The sequence below is a fragment of the Myxine glutinosa genome, chromosome 7, assembly GCF_964187855.1.
Source record: "Myxine glutinosa chromosome 7, kmMyxGlut1.1, whole genome shotgun sequence".
Classification (NCBI taxonomy): domain Eukaryota; kingdom Metazoa; phylum Chordata; class Myxini; order Myxiniformes; family Myxinidae; genus Myxine; species Myxine glutinosa.
In genome coordinates, this window is record NC_136267.1 from 12,483,115 (window position 1) to 12,501,963 (window position 18,849).

Consider the following 18,849-nt stretch of genomic DNA (forward strand, 5'->3'; position numbering starts at 1 on the left):
CTTTTCCCTTTTGCCACGTGGGACGTTTCCTTTTTGCCACGTGGGACGTTTCCCTTTGTCACGTGGGACTTTTCCCTTTTGCCACGTGGGACGTTTCCTTTTTGCCACGTGGGACGTTTCCCTTTGCCACGTCAGACCTTTCCCTTTGCCATGTGGGACCTTTCCTTTTGCCACGTGGGACGTCTCCTTTTGCCACGTGGGACGTCTCCTTTTGCCACGTGGGACGTCTCCTTTTGCCACGTGGGACGTCTCCTTTTGCCACGTGGGACTTTTCCCTTTTGCCACGTGGGACGTTTCCTTTTTGCCACGTGGGACGTTTCCCTTTGTCACGTCAGACCTTTCCCTTTGCCACCTCAGACTTTTCCCTTTGCCATGTGGGACTTTTCCCTTTTCCACGTCAGACCTTTCCCTTTGCCATGTGGGACCTTTCCTTTTGCCACGTGGGACCTTTCCTTTTGCCACGTGGGACCTTTCCTTTTGCCACGTGGGACTTTTCCCTTCGCCACGTGAGACTTTTCCCTTTTGACACTTTCTCTTTTCGTAATGCTACCAACCACGGTAGGCAGAAACTGCAAAAAATAAGTAAAAAAATTCGTCAATTATATTTTGTTCCCTCTTAGCTTGGTACTGAGGTGGTTTACTTATGGGGGGAGAGGGGGGAGAAGAGGGGGGGGCTTTTGATTATCGCTATCGACTCTCAAGTGTTACTGCAGAAGGCCCTAAGACAGGAGATCTTGGGGGTCTAAGGGTTCTAATGGGGTCTATAGGATCTAGGGCATCTTATGGGTTTTAAAGGGTCTAAAGGGGTTTAGGGATATTGATGGTTTTAGGGGTTATAAGGGTCTTGGGGGTCTTAAATGGTAGAGTGGGTTTTAGGGGTCAAAAGGTTTCAAAGGGGTTGAGGCATATTGAAGGTTTTAGTGGTCATAAGGGTCTTGCGAATCTTAAGTGTTTCAAAGGTCTTGGCATTTTATGGGGGTCAAATATTCAAAATATATATAAAATATTAATTTGTTATGAAAATAAATCGAATGTAATTGTGGAATCAACCAAAACAAGCCAGAATTGTGGAGGAGGAGGGGGTGGGGTAGCAATAGACACAACCATTCCCCCAAAATGATGCATAGCCCCACCAATCCCCAAAACCAACTGAAATGAATATGAAAACTATTTAAGAACACAGATGGATGTAATCCATATCAAATTAATAAAATATATAAAACATAAAGCATTTTAATGTAAAAAAAAACAAGTAAGCATCTGAAAATGCAAAGCCCGTCTGTGTTCATTTGTATTCACATGTCTTCTTCTTCCATGTGCCCAAATAACGAAAACAGTTTAAAATCTTACTATAATTCACCAAATGTCCGTCTGTCTGTTCGAAGGTACCGTAAAAACTGCTGAACTGATCGCAAAGATATTTTGGGTGGGTAATCCTGGGACCCCCAGGAGTAAAATAGGCTATTTAGTTTTCCCAATTTCAGCTTTGGTCTCCAGCATTCTCAGGTTTGGACTGCCGCATAATATTCGCGTTCACATAACGTTCATTGTGACGATGTTCTCATTGTGACGATGTTGTGACGATGTATGTGTTCACGGTAGTGTTTGACGTGACGGTGTGAACGTAAGTTCGTAATGTTTTTCGTTTCGTAATCCTTTAATGAACGTTTAATGTTTAATGAACGTTTAATGCCCTTCGATGTCCGGGGCCGCACGCGCGCTACACTGGACGGGCCAGCGTGTACCTTGCCCTTCGCCGGCAGGCTCGGGTAAACCGCTGAGCCCCATCCGTGATGGGGACTGGGGCTTGAGACAGTGTCCCACGAACGAGGAATTCCCAGTAAGCACGAGTCATCAGCTCGCATTGATTAAGTCCCTGCCCTTTGTACACACCGCCCGTCGCCGCACAAACATCACAATGAAACACAATCATCCCAATGTTTTGATTTTGATGATTTATGTGTGATATGATTTGATGGATGTTTATATGAATCGTTTAAAATAGAAAAAATTCTGCCTTCAATTTCTGATATTTTTCCTTTTCACTTTGGCTTCCCAATTGAAGCCCCGCCCGTAGGGCGGGTACCGTTGCTAGTAAATACAATATGAAAATTGATGATTTTATGTAGCCTTGACCTTTGAGCTTTAGATATAAAAAAAAAATCAGCCTCTACCTTTTGTTTCGTGAACCAATTCAATGCAAATTCTTTTTATTTCAGGTCAATCGGTTGAAAATTGGTGATTTTACGCAACCTTGACCCTTGACCTTTGATCTAAAAAACCAATCGGCTTCTAGCTTTTGATTGGTGAACCAATTCAGTGACTCAATGTGCAAATTATTAAAATTTCAGATCAATCGGATGAAAATTGACGATATTATGTGATGCTGACCTTTTGACCTTTTGACAAAATTATGAATTTGCCTTCTCGGTCTTTTCTATATTATAAAATATTATAAAACGAAGTATAATCTATAATCTCGGTATCTATCTATATTATATTCTCCATAGGTGATTCTGTCTGTCTGTGACGCTGTCCGGGGGTGTGGCCTCCCCCGTTGAGGGAGTAACTCCACCCATTCTGGAAGAGGTTTCAAAAACAAATCGCCACCATTTTCTTTCCTCCCATAGCTTTGAGGCCTCTTTTGTTAGGCCTGCGGTGGCTTGCTCTCTCACAGTTTTAGTTCAACTCTAATTCGATATCTCATTTCATTTTTCACAATCGCTAACATGGTTTTAGACTCTTTTGCAAAAAACGGGAATAAAATTCGATGAAAGTTACCGTTTATAGAACGAAATGCATTTTCAAAGGCCTGTAACATAAAGTCCATTGAGACTCCCTCACGGTTTTATCTCGACTCTAATTCACATTCATGAACCCCACATTGACCAGGTTCTCAGCACCATGAACCCCACATTGACGAGTTTATCGGCACCATGAACCCCACATTGATGAGGTTATCGGCACCATGAACCCCACATTGACGAGTTTCTCAGCACCATGAACCCCACATTCACTGGTTCTCAGCACCATGAAGCCCACATTGACTGGTTCTCAGCACCATGAACCCCACATTGACGAGGTTCTCAGCACCATGAACCCTGCATTGACTGGTTCTCAGCACCATGAACCCCACATTGACGAGGTTCTCAGCACCATGAACCCCACATTGACGAGTTTATCGGCACCATGAACCCCACATTGATGAGGTTATCGGCACCATGAACCCCACATTGACGAGTTTCTCAGCACCATGAACCCCACATTCACTGGTTCTCAGCACCATGAACCCCACATTGACTGGTTCTCAGCACCATGAACCCCACATTGACGAGGTTCTCAGCACCATGAACCCTGCATTGACTGGTTCTCAGCACCATGAACCCCACATTGACGAGGTTCTCAGCACCATGAACCCCACATTGACGTGTTTATCGGCACCATGAACCCCACATTGATGAGGTTATCGGCACCATGAACCCCACATTGACGAGTTTCTCAGCACCATGAACCCCACATTCACTGGTTCTCAGCACCATGAAGCCCACATTGACTGGTTCTCAGCACCATGAACCCCACATTGACGAGGTTCTCAGCACCATGAACCCTGCATTGACTGGTTCTCGGCACCATGAACCCCACATTGACTGGTCTTCAGCACCATGAACCCCACATTGGTTCTCAGCACCATGAACCCCACTTTGACGAGGTTCTCAGCACCATGAACCCCACATTGACGTGGTTCTCGGCACCATGAACCCCACATTGACTGGTTCTCTCGGCACCATGAACTCCACATTGACTGGTTCTCAGCCCCATTAACCCAACATTGACTGGTTCTCAGCACCATGAACCCCATATTGACTGGTTCTCAGCACCATGAACTCCACATTGACGTGGTTCTCAGCACCATGAACCCCACATTGACTGGTTCTCAGCACCATGAACCCCAAATTGACTGGTTCTCAGCACCATGAACCCCACATTGACTGGTTCTCAGCACCATGAACCCCACATTGACTTGTTCTCAGCACCATGAACCCCACATTGACTGGTTCTCAGCACCATGAACCCCACATTGACTCGTTCTCAGCACCATGAACCCCACATTGACCTGTTCTCGGCAGCATTTCTCCTTTTGATTCCGCTCGAGGGGGCAGGGCCAAAATGATACTACTCCCGTACCTTCTTGCCACGTGGCGATCACAACTACCAAGTTTGATGCATGTCTGCACAACTGTTTCGGAGAAGATTGCGTCACTTTTTGGATGGAAAAAGACAGACTTTTGGATGGAATCCACCCCACACCCCCCTCCTTTATTTATTACGCTGTGTTTCCGAAGCGAAAAGCGAGGTTAAGCATTCAGTTGAGTACGTGTACGTGTGCCATGTGCCATACGTGTGCCGTCTGCCAAGTGCCTTATGTGGGCCGTACATGTGCTGTGTGCCATACGTGTGCCGTGTGCCGAGTGCCGTGCGTGTGCCATACGTGTGCTGTGTGCCATGTGCCATGTGCCGTACGTGTGCTGTGTGCCATACGTGTTCCATGTGCCATACGTGTTCCATGTGCCATACGTGTGCCGTGTTCCATGTGCCGTACGTGTGCCGTGTTCTGTGTGCCATACATGTGCCGTACGTGTGCCGAGTGCCATACGTGTGCCATCTGCCAAGTGCCTTACGTGTGCCGTACGTCGTACGTGTGCTGTGTGCCATACGTGTGCCATACGTGTTCCGTGTGCCATATGTGTTCCGTGTGCCATACGTGTTCCGTGTTCCATGTGCCATACGTGTGCCGTGTGCCATACGTGTGCCGTACGTGTGCCATGTGCCATATGTGTGCCGTGGGCCGTATGTGCCTGCATTTGAAAAATTCATTTTCTCGGCCACCGTTGGTCCGATTGACACGAAACTTTACCATCGAAGCGTCTCCACCTGTATAAATGTTTATTCATAATTATGACGTCATCGGTCACGTGGTGCGGACGCCAGCTTGGAAAAAAGTTACACCTCTATATCTCCGAAACCGCTCCATGGGAAAAATTTAAACATGGCTCATTGTCAAGTACTCTCCTTGGGGAATAAGATATGTTAATGATGATGTCATCTGTGCCTTCGTTATTACGTCATAATTCGACAAGTACAACGCTTGATTCGATCAGTATGAATTTTTTTTCTCAGCAACTGTTGGTCTGATGGGCACAAAATTTTCACCACAGGAGCGCCTCCACCTGTAGAATATTTTAATGATAATCATGATGTCATAGGTCATATGGTACAGGCGCCATCTTGGAAAAACCGAAAAATGGTGCACCTCTATAATCTCCAAAACCGCTGCATGGAAAAAATTGAAACATGGCTCATTGTAAAGAACTCTATATGCGGAATAGGTGTTGTTAACGATGACGTCATTGGTGCCATAATTATGACGTCATAATTCGACAGGTACAACGCTTAGTCTGATCAGTTTGAAATGTATTGAGCGTGATCTGTAGAACTGTCGAAAAGAATGGATATTCTTTGCGAAAATGCCAGGGGCATAGAAAAGTTCCCTTTTTATGGCATGTGCTATGTGGGAAAGCATTGAAAAGAAGGGACATTCCAGCGCTTGTGGAAAATGCCAAACAATACAAAATAAGGGGCATTCAAAAAAATCTCGTGTGCATGCTGGACTACCCTTGTGTTCTTAGTAGGAAGCAAGTAATGCTCTCGAAAAGTTTATATATAGGGGCGCCCTACATATATAGAATAAAACCCTTCAGTACGTCACGATTTCAGGGTATCTTGAAAACGAAAACGCATAAGATGAGCATGTGTGTAAAATCGAATTTGTTTTAAAAATGAATAAAGGTAGTATGTACTATGTATTATGTACCAACCAATTGCAGACATGTTGGCTGTGATGTATTCTTCGAGACAAGCATTGGCCAACCGCGATGTGTGTACACATTATAGGCAACAATTCGATTAGATGAAAGAATTGTCCACGTGCAGTGCAGTCAATTTTACTAATCCCTTTTGGACCATAATTGCACATGACATAAACTAGCAAGTGTTGACATTGCAGACATATTGGACAAACGTGATATGGGCATGATGAATACTGATGATAGAGAGGATGGATGAATTGTATATGTACGCCTACTTCTGCAATCGAATAGAAAACGAATATAATGTTTGTCATTTTAATATTTTACAGAAAGGTGAAGGACCACGTAGACGTCCCTTTGAAACCAAGAGACTGTAACTGCATTGAAAATACATTTACTGTTAATCTAATTGGTGCCCCTTTAAATGAACTTTTCTCGAGCATTGCTTGGTTCCTCCTGTCGTGGAATTTAAAGAACTAAATAAGTTGAATGTTAAAAAATCCATTGTCCCCACCAATCAGAAGATTTATACAGAATGTAATACCTGGGGGATTCACCTGATACAGTAGAAATATACATCAAACGAAACGTCATGAAGACACACCAAATACACCAGCATACACAGTATCAGTATCGGCGACGCCGCGACAGCCAAGCGAAATCCTAAATTCTGAACTCAAGGCAAGTTCCTTTATACTGGCGAATTCCAAAAGAAATGGAATTGGGAGGGGCAAGTAGTGGGAGGAGCAAAGATGGGATTGGTCGAATATGGAGCGGGAGGGAGAGAGCAGTGTGATTGGTCGAGTGTGGAGTGGAATGGAGAGAGCAGTGGGTTTGGTCGAATATGGAGTGGGAGGGAGAGAGCAGTGGGATTGGTCGAGTGTGGAGTGGGAGGGAGAGAGCAGTGGGATTGGTCGAGTGAAATATGGAGTGGAAGGGAGAGAGCAGTGGGATTGGTCGAATATGGAGTGGGAGGGAGAGAGCAGTGGGATTGGTCGAGTGAAGTATGGAGTGGAAGGGAGAGAGCAGTGGGATTGGTCGAATATGGAGTGGGAGGGAGAGAGCAGTGGGATTGGTCGAGTGAAGTATGGAGTGGAAGGGTGAGAGCAGTGGGATTGGTCGAATATGGAGTGGGAGGGAAAGAGCAGTGGGATTGGTCGAATAGAGTGGGAGGGAGAGAGCAGTGGGATTGGTCGAATATGGAGTGGGAGGGAGAGAGCAGTGGGATTGGTCGAGTGAAGTATGGGTGGGAGGGAGAGAGCAGTGGGATTGGTCGAGTGAAGAATGGAGTGGAAGGGAGAGAGCAGTGGGATTGGTCGAATATGGAGTGGGAGGGAGAGAGCAGTGGAATTGGTCGAGTGAAGTATGGGTGGAAGGGAGAGAGCAGTGGGATTGGTCGAGTGAAGTATGGAGTGGAAGGGAGAGCAGTGGGATTGGTCGAGTGAAGAATGGAGTGGAAGGGAGAGAGCAGTGGGATTGGTCGAGTGAAGAATGGAGTGGAAGGGAGAGAGCAGTGGGATTGGTCGAATGTGGAGTGGGAGGGAGAGAGCAGTGGGATTGGTCGAGTGAAGTATGGGTGGGAGGGAGAGAGCAGTGGGATTGGTCGAGTGAAGTATGGGTGGGAGGGAGAGAGCAGTGGGATTGGTCGAGTGAAGTATGGAGTGGAAGGGAGAGAGAGCAGTGGGATTGGTCGAATATGGAGTGGGAGGGAGAGAGCAGTGGGATTGGTCGAATATGGAGTGGGAGGGAAAGAGCAGTGGGATTGGTCGAATATGGAGTGGGAGGGAGAGAGCAGTGGGATTGGTCGAGTGAAGTATGGAGTGGAAGGGAGAGAGCAGTGGGATTGGTCGAATATGGAGTGGGAGGGAGAGAGCAGTGGGATTGGTCGAGTGAAGTATAGAGTGGAAGGGAGAGAGCAGTGGGATTGGTCGAATATGGAGTGGGAGGGAGAGAGCAGTGGGATTGGTCGAATATGGAGTGGGAGGGAGAGAGGAGTGGGATTGGTCGAGTGAAGTATGGAGTGGAAGGGAGAGAGCAGTGGGATTGGTCGAATATGGAGTGGGAGGGAGAGAGCAGTGGGATTGGTCGAGTGAAGTATGGAGTGGAAGGGAGAGAGCAGTGGGATTGGTCGAATATGGAGTGGGAGGGAGAGAGCAGTGGGATTGGTCGAATATGGAGTGGGAGGGAGAGAGCAGTGGGATTGGTCGAATATGGAGTGGGAGGGAGAGAGCAGTGGGATTGGTCGAATATGGAGTGGGAGGGAGAGAGCAGTGGGATGGGTCGAATATGGAGTGGGAGGGAGAGAGCAGTGGGATTGGTCGAATATGGAGTGGGAGGGAGAGAGCAGTGGGATTGGTCGAGTGTGGAGTGGGAGGGAGAGAGCAGTGGGATTGGTCGAATATGGAGCGGGAGGGAGAGAACTGTGGGATTGGTCGAATATGGAGTGGGAGGGAGAGAGCAGTGGGATTGGTCGAGTGTGGAGTGAATGGGGAGGGCAGAACGAAGAGGAGCGGACAAGTTCTCGGAGAACATTGATTGTGCAGACTCCTGGCTGAGCTGGACAATCTTTTAACAAAAGGTCAATCATGGAACATGATGGTATTCAGAAAGCGAGGGTGCCAGAAGAAATCTGTTTTGTAAGACAAAAAGCGTTCCTTCAAATTGGTATTTCCACATCACTGCAAAGGAAGAGATATGTCGATGTCTATTCATTACACAGACAACTCTGACTGGCCTGGCACCAACGTCCACAAGCTGTGTCTTCAAATCCCTTGAGCTCATATTTCGTTCCAAGACAAACAGAACAATGACTTCGAACTTGAAGGTCGATAAGCATTTGTCCTCATGCAAATTTGCGGTCAACGAACAGAATCATTCCCACGACGGGTCGACGCCTTTTACTTTGTAAGATATAATAACTGGTGTCCGTTATGTTGTAAACAATCAGTGAGAAAAGACTATCATGAGGAGGTGCGTGTTATGTTAACTATCTGGACAATTCAGAAGATGTCTTTAATTTAAATTATTGCTTTTGGAAAGAGACCACTGGGAACCGGACCCCAGTTTAACTCAAGGTGCCGGAGATAACTCTCCTCCACCTAGATTACTTTTAGCTACTCGATGGAAGTCAAAAATCGACTTCCACACTCCGAAGAACACCAGGGTAGTTTCGGCATCCACACGATATTGTTTTTGAATATCCCTTCTTTTCTATACTCTGCCACATGGCACACACACCATATATGAAGGGGCCTTTTCTATACTTTGCCACATGGCACACACCATATATGAAGGGGCCTTTTCTATACTTTGCCACATGGCACACACCATATATGAAGGGGCCTTTTCTATACTTTGCCACATGGCACACACCATATATGAAGGGGCCTTTTCTATACTTTGCCACATGGCACACACCATATATGAAGGGGCCTTTTCTATACTTTGCCACATGGCACACACCATATATGAAGGGGCCTTTTCTATACTTTGCCACATGGCACACACACCATATATGAAGGGGCCTTTTCTATACTTTGCCACATGGCACACACCATATATAAAGGGGCCTTTTCTATACTTTGCCACATGGCACACACCATATATGAAGGGGCCTTTTCTATACTTTGCCACATGGCACACACACCATATATGAAGGGGCCTTTTCTATACTTTGCCACATGGCACACACACCATATATGAAGGGGCCTTTTCTATACTTTGCCACATGGCACACACACCATATATGAAGGGGCCTTTTCTATACTTTGCCACATGGCCCACACCATATATGAAGGGGCCTTTTCTATACTTTGCCACATGGCCCACACCATATATGAAGGGGCCTTTTCTATACTTTGCCACATGGCACACACCATATATGAAGGGGCCTTTTCTATACTTTGCCACATGGCACACACACCATATATGAAGGGGCCTTTTCTATACTTTGCCACATGGCCCACACCATATATGAAGGGGCCTTTTCTATACTTTGCCACATGGCACACACCATATATGAAGGGGCCTTTTCTATACTCTGCCACATGGCCCACACCATATATGAAGGGGCCTTTTCTATACTCTGCCACATGGCACACACACCATATATGAAGGGGCCTTTTCTATACTTTGCCACATGGCCCACACCATATATGAAGGGGCCTTTTCTATACTTTGCCACATGGCACACACCATATATAAAGGGGCCTTTTCTATACTTTGCCACATGGCACACACCATATATGAAGGGGCCTTTTCTATACTTTGCCACATGGCACACACACCATATATGAAGGGGCCTTTTCTATACTTTGCCACATGGCACACACCATATATGAAGGGGCCTTTTCTATACTTTGCCACATTGCACACACCATATATGAAGGGGCCTTTTCTATACTCTGCCACATGGCCCACACCATATATGAAGGGGCCTTTTCTATACTTTGCCACATGGCACACACCATATATGAAGGGGCCTTTTCTATACTCTGCCACATGGCCCACACCATATATGAAGGGGCCTTTTCTATACTCTGCCACATGGCACACACCATATATATGAAGGGGCCTTTTCTATACTCTGCCACATGGCCCACACCATATATGAAGGGGCCTTTTCTATACTTTGCCACATGGCACACACCATATATGAAGGGGCCTTTTCTATACTCTGCCACATGGCCCACACCATATATGAAGGGGCCTTTTCTATACTCTGCCACATGGCACACACACCATATATGAAGGGGCCTTTTCTATACTTTGCCACATGGCCCACACCATATATGAAGGGGCCTTTTCTATACTTTGCCACATGGCACACACCATATATAAAGGGGCCTTTTCTATACTTTGCCACATGGCACACACCATATATGAAGGGGCCTTTTCTATACTTTGCCACATGGCACACACACCATATATGAAGGGGCCTTTTCTATACTTTGCCACATGGCACACACCATATATGAAGGGGCCTTTTCTATACTTTGCCACATTGCACACACCATATATGAAGGGGCCTTTTCTATACTCTGCCACATGGCCCACACCATATATGAAGGGGCCTTTTCTATACTTTGCCACATGGCACACACCATATATGAAGGGGCCTTTTCTATACTCTGCCACATGGCCCACACCATATATGAAGGGGCCTTTTCTATACTCTGCCACATGGCACACACCATATATATGAAGGGGCCTTTTCTATACTCTGCCACATGGCCCACACCATATATGAAGGGGCCTTTTCTATACTTTGCCACATGGCACACACCATATATGAAGGGGCCTTTTCTATACTCTGCCACATGGCCCACACCATATATGAAGGGGCCTTTTCTATACTCTGCCACATGGCACACACACCATATATGAAGGGGCCTTTTCTATACTTTGCCACATGGCCCACACCATATATGAAGGGGCCTTTTCTATACTTTGCCACATGGCACACACCATATATAAAGGGGCCTTTTCTATACTTTGCCACATGGCACACACCATATATGAAGGGGCCTTTTCTATACTTTGCCACATGGCACACACACCATATATGAAGGGGCCTTTTCTATACTTTGCCACATGGCACACACCATATATGAAGGGGCCTTTTCTATACTTTGCCACATGGCACACACCATATATGAAGGGGCCTTTTCTATACTCTGCCACATGGCCCACACCATATATGAAGGGGCCTTTTCTATACTTTGCCACATGGCACACACCATATATGAAGGGGCCTTTTCTATACTCTGCCACATGGCCCACACCATATATGAAGGGGCCTTTTCTATACTCTGCCACATGGCCCACACCATATATGAAGGGGCCTTTTCTATACTTTGCCACATGGCACACACCATATATGAAGGGGCCTTTTCTATACTCTGCCACATGGCCCACACCATATATGAAGGGGCCTTTTCTATACTCTGCCACATGGCACACACCATATATATGAAGGGGCCTTTTCTATACTTTGCCACATGGCACACACCATATATGAAGGGGCCTTTTCTATACTTTGCCACATGGCACACACCATATATATAAAGGGGCCTTTTCTATACTTTGCCACATGGCACACACCATATATGAAGGGGCCTTTTCTATACTTTGCCACATGGCGCACACCATATATAAGGGGCCTTTTCTATACTTTGCCACATGGCGCACACCATATATGAAGGGGCCTTTTCTATACTTTGCCACATGGCGCACACCATATATGAAGGGGCCTTTTCTATACTTTGCCACATGGCACACACCATATATGAAGGGGCCTTTTCTATACTTTGCCACATGGCCCACACCATATGTGAAGGGACCTTTTCTATACTTTGCCGAATGGCCCACACCATATATGAAGGGGCCTTTTCTATACTTTGCCGAATGGCCCACACCATATATGAAGGGGCCTTTTCTATACTTTGCCGAATGGCCCACACCATATATGAAGGGACCTTTTCTATACTTTGCCACATGGCACACACCATATATGAAGGGGCCTTTTCTATACTTTGCCACATGGCCCACACCATATATGAAGGGGCCTTTTCTATACTTTGCCGAATGGCCCACACCATATATGAAGGGGCCTTTTCTATACTTTGCCGAATGGCCCACACCATATATGAAGGGGCCTTTTCTATACTTTGCCACATGGCACACACCATCTATCTATAATTCCATTAATCTCTGTGTGTATGTGTGTGTGTATGTGTGTATGCGACAACGATTTCTCGACAACTACCGGTCCGATATACTTGAAACTTGCCAGGTATATTGCTGGGGACCCGAGGATGTGCCTTTTCAAGGTTTGAAATTAATCGGACAAGTAGTTACCGAGCTATGGCGATTTAGCCGTTCGCCGTTCGCTTTGGCGTTGCGAATGGACCAAACCATTTCATGTAAATAGAGGGGGGGGGGGGGGGGGGTTCTGTGGTCGTTGCGAATGGACCAAACCATTTCATGTAAATAGAGGGGGGGGATTGTCACTGTACTCGCAAGCCGTTCGCCGTTCGCTTTGGCGTTGCGAATGGACCAAACCATTTCATGTAAATAGAGGGGGGGGGATATAATTTTAGATAGATATATAGTACGGGCATATATATAGTACGGGCATGCCCTAGTATATATAAAGGGGCCTTTTCTATACTTTGCCACATGGCACACACCATATATGAAGGGGCCTTTTCTATACTTTGCCACATGGCGCACACCATATATAAGGGGCCTTTTCTATACTTTGCCACATGGCGCACACCATATATGAAGGGGCCTTTTCTATACTTTGCCACATGGCGCACACCATATATGAAGGGGCCTTTTCTATACTTTGCCACATGGCCCACACCATATATGAAGGGACCTTTTCTATACTTTGCCGAATGGCCCACACCATATATGAAGGGGCCTTTTCTATACTTTGCCGAATGGCCCACACCATATATGAAGGGGCCTTTTCTATACTTTGCCGAATGGCCCACACCATATATGAAGGGACCTTTTCTATACTTTGCCACATGGCACACACCATATATGAAGGGACCTTTTCTATACTTTGCCACATGGCCCACACCATATATGAAGGGGCCTTTTCTATACTTTGCCGAATGGCCCACACCATATATGAAGGGGCCTTTTCTATACTTTGCCGAATGGCCCACACCATATATGAAGGGGCCTTTTCTATACTTTGCCACATGGCGCACACCATATATGAAGGGACCTTTTCTATGTCCCTGGAATTTTTCTCAAGAGTAATTTTTTAAATCGTGTTTTGGTGCCCTTGTCTTCAATAGAATGTTTCAGAGAGAGCAGCAAAATGGCAGTGATAGAAGTACAAGTCAAACATAGTGACCAGATTGTGATCATACTAAAATATGCAATTTGTTGTCTGTCTGTCTGTCCCTCTATCTGTGATGACAAATCCTCTTTCTTAACCAAATGCATAAGCATTGTGATGGGATGCTTATACTTCGTAGGATACTCACAAGTACATCACGAAGGTAATGCCTGGGTTAGACGTGCATCCACATTTTGGTCCAAACCTGGGTTAAATGTGCATCCACCTTATGGTGGAAACCTGGGTTAAACGTGCATCCACATTTTGGTCCAAACCTGGGTTAAATGTGCATCCACCTTTTGGTATAATCCTGGGTTAAATGTGCATCCACCTTTTGGTATAATCCTGGGGTAAATGTGCATCCATCTTTTGGTATAATCCTGGGTTAAATGTGCATCCACATTTTGGTATAATCCTGGGTTAAATGTGCATCCACATTTTGGTATAATCCTGGGTTAAATGTGCATCCACCTTTTGGTATAATCCTGGGGTAAATGTGCATCCATCTTTTGGTATAAACCTGGGTTAAATGTGCATCCACATTTTGGTATAATCCTGGGTTAAACGTGCATCCACCTTTTGGTATAATCCTGGGTTAAATGTGCATCCACCTTTTGGTATAATCCTGGGGTAAATGTGCATCCATCTTTTGGTATAATCCTGGGTTAAATGTGCATCCACCTTTTGGTATAATCCTGGGGTAAATGTGCATCCATCTTTTGGTATAATCCTGGGTTAAATGTGCATCCACATTTTGGTATAATCCTGGGTTAAATGTGCATCCACCTTTTGGTATAATCCTGGGGTAAATGTGCATCCATCTTTTGGTATAATCCTGGGTTAAATGTGAATCCACATTTTGGTATAATCCTGGGTTAAACGTGCATCCACCTTTTGGTATAATCCTGGGTTAAATGTGCATCCACCTTTTGGTATAATCCTGGGGTAAATGTGCATCCATCTTTTGGTATAATCCTGGGTTAAATGTGCATCCACATTTTGGTATAATCCTGGGGTAAATGTGCATCCACATTTTGGTATAATCCTGGGTTAAATGTGCATCCACATTTTGGTATAATCCTGGGTTAAACGTGCATCCACCTTTTGGTATAATCCTGGGTTAAATGTGCATCCACATTTTGGTATAATCCTGGGTTAAATGTGCATCCACCTTTTGGTATAATCCTGGGGTAAATGTGCATCCACATTTTCCTATAATCCTGGGTTAAACGTGCATCCACCTTTTGGTATAATCCTGGGTTAAATGTGCATCCACCTTTTGGTATAATCCTGGGGTAAATGTGCATCCACATTTTCGTATAATCCTGGGTTAAATGTGCATCCACCTTTTGGTATAATCCTGGGTTAAATGTGCATCCACCTTTTGGTATAATCCTGGGTTAAATGTGCATCCACCTTTTGGTATAATCCTGGGTTAAATGTGCATCCACCTTTTGGTATAATCCTGGGTTAAATGTGCATCCATCTTTTGGTATAATCCTGGGTTAAATGTGCATCCACATTTTGGTATAATCCTGGGTTAAACGTGCATCCACCTTTTGGTATAATCCTGGGTTAAATGTGCATCCACATTTTCCTATAATCCTGGGTTAAATGTGCATCCACATTTTGGTATAATCCTGGGTTAAATGTGCATCCACATTTTGGTATTATCCTGGGTTAAACGTGCATCCACCTTTTGGTATAATCCTGGGTTAAATGTGCATCCACATTTTGGTATAATCCTGGGTTAAATGTGCATCCACCTTTTGGTATAATCCTGGGTTAAATGTGCATCCACATTTTGGTATAATCCTGGGTTAAACGTGCATCCACCTTTTGGTATAATCCTGGGTTAAATGCGCATCCTCCTTTTGGTGGAAACCTGGGTTAAATGTGCATCCACCTTTTGGTATAATCCTGGGTTAAATGTGCATCCACCTTTTGGTATAATCCTGGGTTAAATGCGCATCCACCTTTTGGTATAATCCTGGGTTAAATGCGCATCCTCCTTTTGGTGGAAACCTGGGTTAAATGTGCATCCACCTTTTGGTATAATCCTGGGTTAAATGTGCATCCACATTTTGGTCCAAACCTGGGTTAAATGTGCATCCACATTTTGGTATAATCCTGGGTTAAATGTGCATCCACCTTTTGGTATAATCCTGGGGTAAATGTGCATCCACCTTTTGGTATAATCCTGGGTTAAACGTGCATCCACCTTTTGGTATAATCCTGGGTTAAATGCGCATCCTCCTTTTGGTGGAAACCTGGGTTAAATGTGCATCACCTTATGGTATAATCCTGGGTTAAATGTGCATCCACCTTTTGGTATAATCCTGGGTTAAATGTGCATCCATCTTATGGTATAATCCTGGGTTAAATGCACATCCTCCTTTTGGTGGAAACCTGGGTTAAATGTGCATCCATCTTTGGTATAAACCTGGGTTAAATGTGCATCCACCTTTTGGTATAATCCTGGGTTAAATTTGCATCCACCTTTTGGTATAAACCTGGGTTTAAACGTGCATCCACCTTATGGTGGAAACCTGGGTTAAATGTGCATCCATCTTTTGGTATAATCCTGGGTTAAATGTGCATCCACCTTTTGGTATAATCCTGGGTTAAACGTGCATCCACCTTTTGGTATAATCCTGGGGTAAATGTGCATCCACCTTTTGGTATAAACCTGGGTTTAAACGTGCATCCACCTTATGGTGGAAACCTGGGTTAAATGTGCATCCACCTTTTGGTATAAACCTGGGTTAAACGTGCATCCACCTTTTGGTATAATCCTGGGTTAAATGTGCATCCACCTTTTGGTATAATCCTGGGTTAAATGTGCATTCACCTTTTGGTATAATCCTGGGTTAAATGTGCAATCACCTTTTGGTATAATCCTGGGTTAAATGTGCATCCACCTTTTGGTATAATCCTGGGTTAAATGTGCATCCACATTTTGGTCCAAACCTGGGTTAAATGTGCATCCACATTTTGGTATAATCCTGGGTTAAATGTGCATCCACCTTTTGGTATAATCCTGGGGTAAATGTGCATCCACCTTTTGGTATAATCCTGGGTTAAACGTGCATCCACCTTTTGGTATAATCCTGGGTTAAATGCGCATCCTCCTTTTGGTGGAAACCTGGGTTAAATGTGCATCACCTTATGGTATAATCCTGGGTTAAATGTGCATCCACCTTTTGGTATAATCCTGGGTTAAATGTGCATCCATCTTATGGTATAATCCTGGGTTAAATGCACATCCTCCTTTTGGTGGAAACCTGGGTTAAATGTGCATCCATCTTTGGTATAAACCTGGGTTAAATGTGCATCCACCTTTTGGTATAATCCTGGGTTAAATTTGCATCCACCTTTTGGTATAAACCTGGGTTTAAACGTGCATCCACCTTATGGTGGAAACCTGGGTTAAATGTGCATCCATCTTTTGGTATAATCCTGGGTTAAATGTGCATCCACCTTTTGGTATAATCCTGGGTTAAACGTGCATCCACCTTTTGGTATAATCCTGGGGTAAATGTGCATCCACCTTTTGGTATAAACCTGGGTTTAAACGTGCATCCACCTTATGGTGGAAACCTGGGTTAAATGTGCATCCACCTTTTGGTATAAACCTGGGTTAAACGTGCATCCACCTTTTGGTATAATCCTGGGTTAAATGTGCATCCACCTTTTGGTATAATCCTGGGTTAAATGTGCATTCACCTTTTGGTATAATCCTGGGTTAAATGTGCAATCACCTTTTGGTATAATCCTGGGTTAAATGTGCATCCACCTTTTGGTATAATCCTGGGTTAAACGTGCATCCACCTTTTGGTATAATCCTGGGGTAAATGTGCATCCATCTTTTGGCATAATCCTGGGTTAAATGTGCATCCACCTTTTGGTGGAAACCTGGGTTAAATGTGCATCCATCTTTGGTATAAACCTGGGTTAAATGTGCATCCACCTTTTGGTATAATCCTGGGTTAAATTTGCATCCACCTTTTGGTATAAACCTGGGTTTAAACGTGCATCCACCTTATGGTGGAAACCTGGGTTAAATGTGCATCTACCTTTTGGTATAAACCTGGGTTTAAACGTGCATCCACCTTATGGTGGAAACCTGGGTTAGACGTGCATCTACCTTTTGGTGGAAACCTGGGTTAGACGTGCATCCACCTTTTGGTATAATCCTGGTTTAAATGTGCATCCACCTTTTGGTGGAAACCTGGGTTAAACGTGCATCCACCTTTTGGTATAATCCTGGTTTAAATGTGCATCCACCTTTTGGTATCATCCTGGGTTAAACGTGCATCCACATTTTGGTATAATCCTGGTTTAAATGTGCATCCACCTTTTGGTATAATCCTGGGTTAAACGTGCATCCACCTTTTGGTATAATCCTGGGTTAAACGTACATCTACCTTTTGGTGGAAACCTGGGTTAGACGTGCATCCACTTTTTGGTCCAAACTACCCAATGGGAAAAGGCAGGACCGGCAAGCAGGCCACCCAACAGGTCTATGGCAATAATTGCAGATGGAGACACCAAACTTTCACAGGGCTTTGTAGAAAACCAGTTGGTATTTCCACTTGTAAAACAAACTTCCTGTCCTTTGATCCCACCTTGGTCATTCCCTGCCAGCTCATCAATATCTGACTCCTTCCCATTTATGGGTCCACTTAAGGCAGATCCCACACTCCGTAGCCCTATTTATATGGACTACATAATGTAGAAGAAAGAATACTTCAAAACAAATCATTACATTGGAATCGTATAGCAGTTTGTCTGCTTAAGAAACCACATTCATTTGTGTTCTTGCATCATGTTTGCAGAAATATCGACAATACTTGGCAGGAATCCTGGCTCCTCCATATGGAGCGATGGAGATGACACCGAACAGGAGTAAGGAGACCCTTTTTAATCTTTCACGTTCAATTCCTACAGCTCTACATGATAATTTGTTGTAATATATTTAGGAACTCATAAAAGACGTTTGTCGTGATGCTTCTCTTCTATGAGCTAATGATTATGTACACTCTAGAATTTTTTTTTTTCAAGTATTCCCACAAGGCGATGTAATATACACAACATGTCGTCGCACATCACTCCTGTCCT

At 44.6% G+C, this 18,849-nt stretch overlaps 1 protein-coding gene across 2 annotated transcripts in view; it reads left to right on the forward strand.

Annotated features, from left to right (window-relative positions):
• LOC137430984 (rap guanine nucleotide exchange factor 4) overlaps positions 1-18,849 on the forward strand; it is a 265,011-nt gene that overhangs the window by 151,445 nt on the left and 94,717 nt on the right. For both annotated transcript variants that reach the window (XM_078781282.1, XM_078781283.1), the window contains exon 5: positions 18,567-18,636. In XM_078781282.1, coding sequence (XP_078637408.1) covers positions 18,567-18,636 — 70 coding nt within the window. The remainder of the gene's footprint in view (positions 1-18,566; positions 18,637-18,849) is intronic.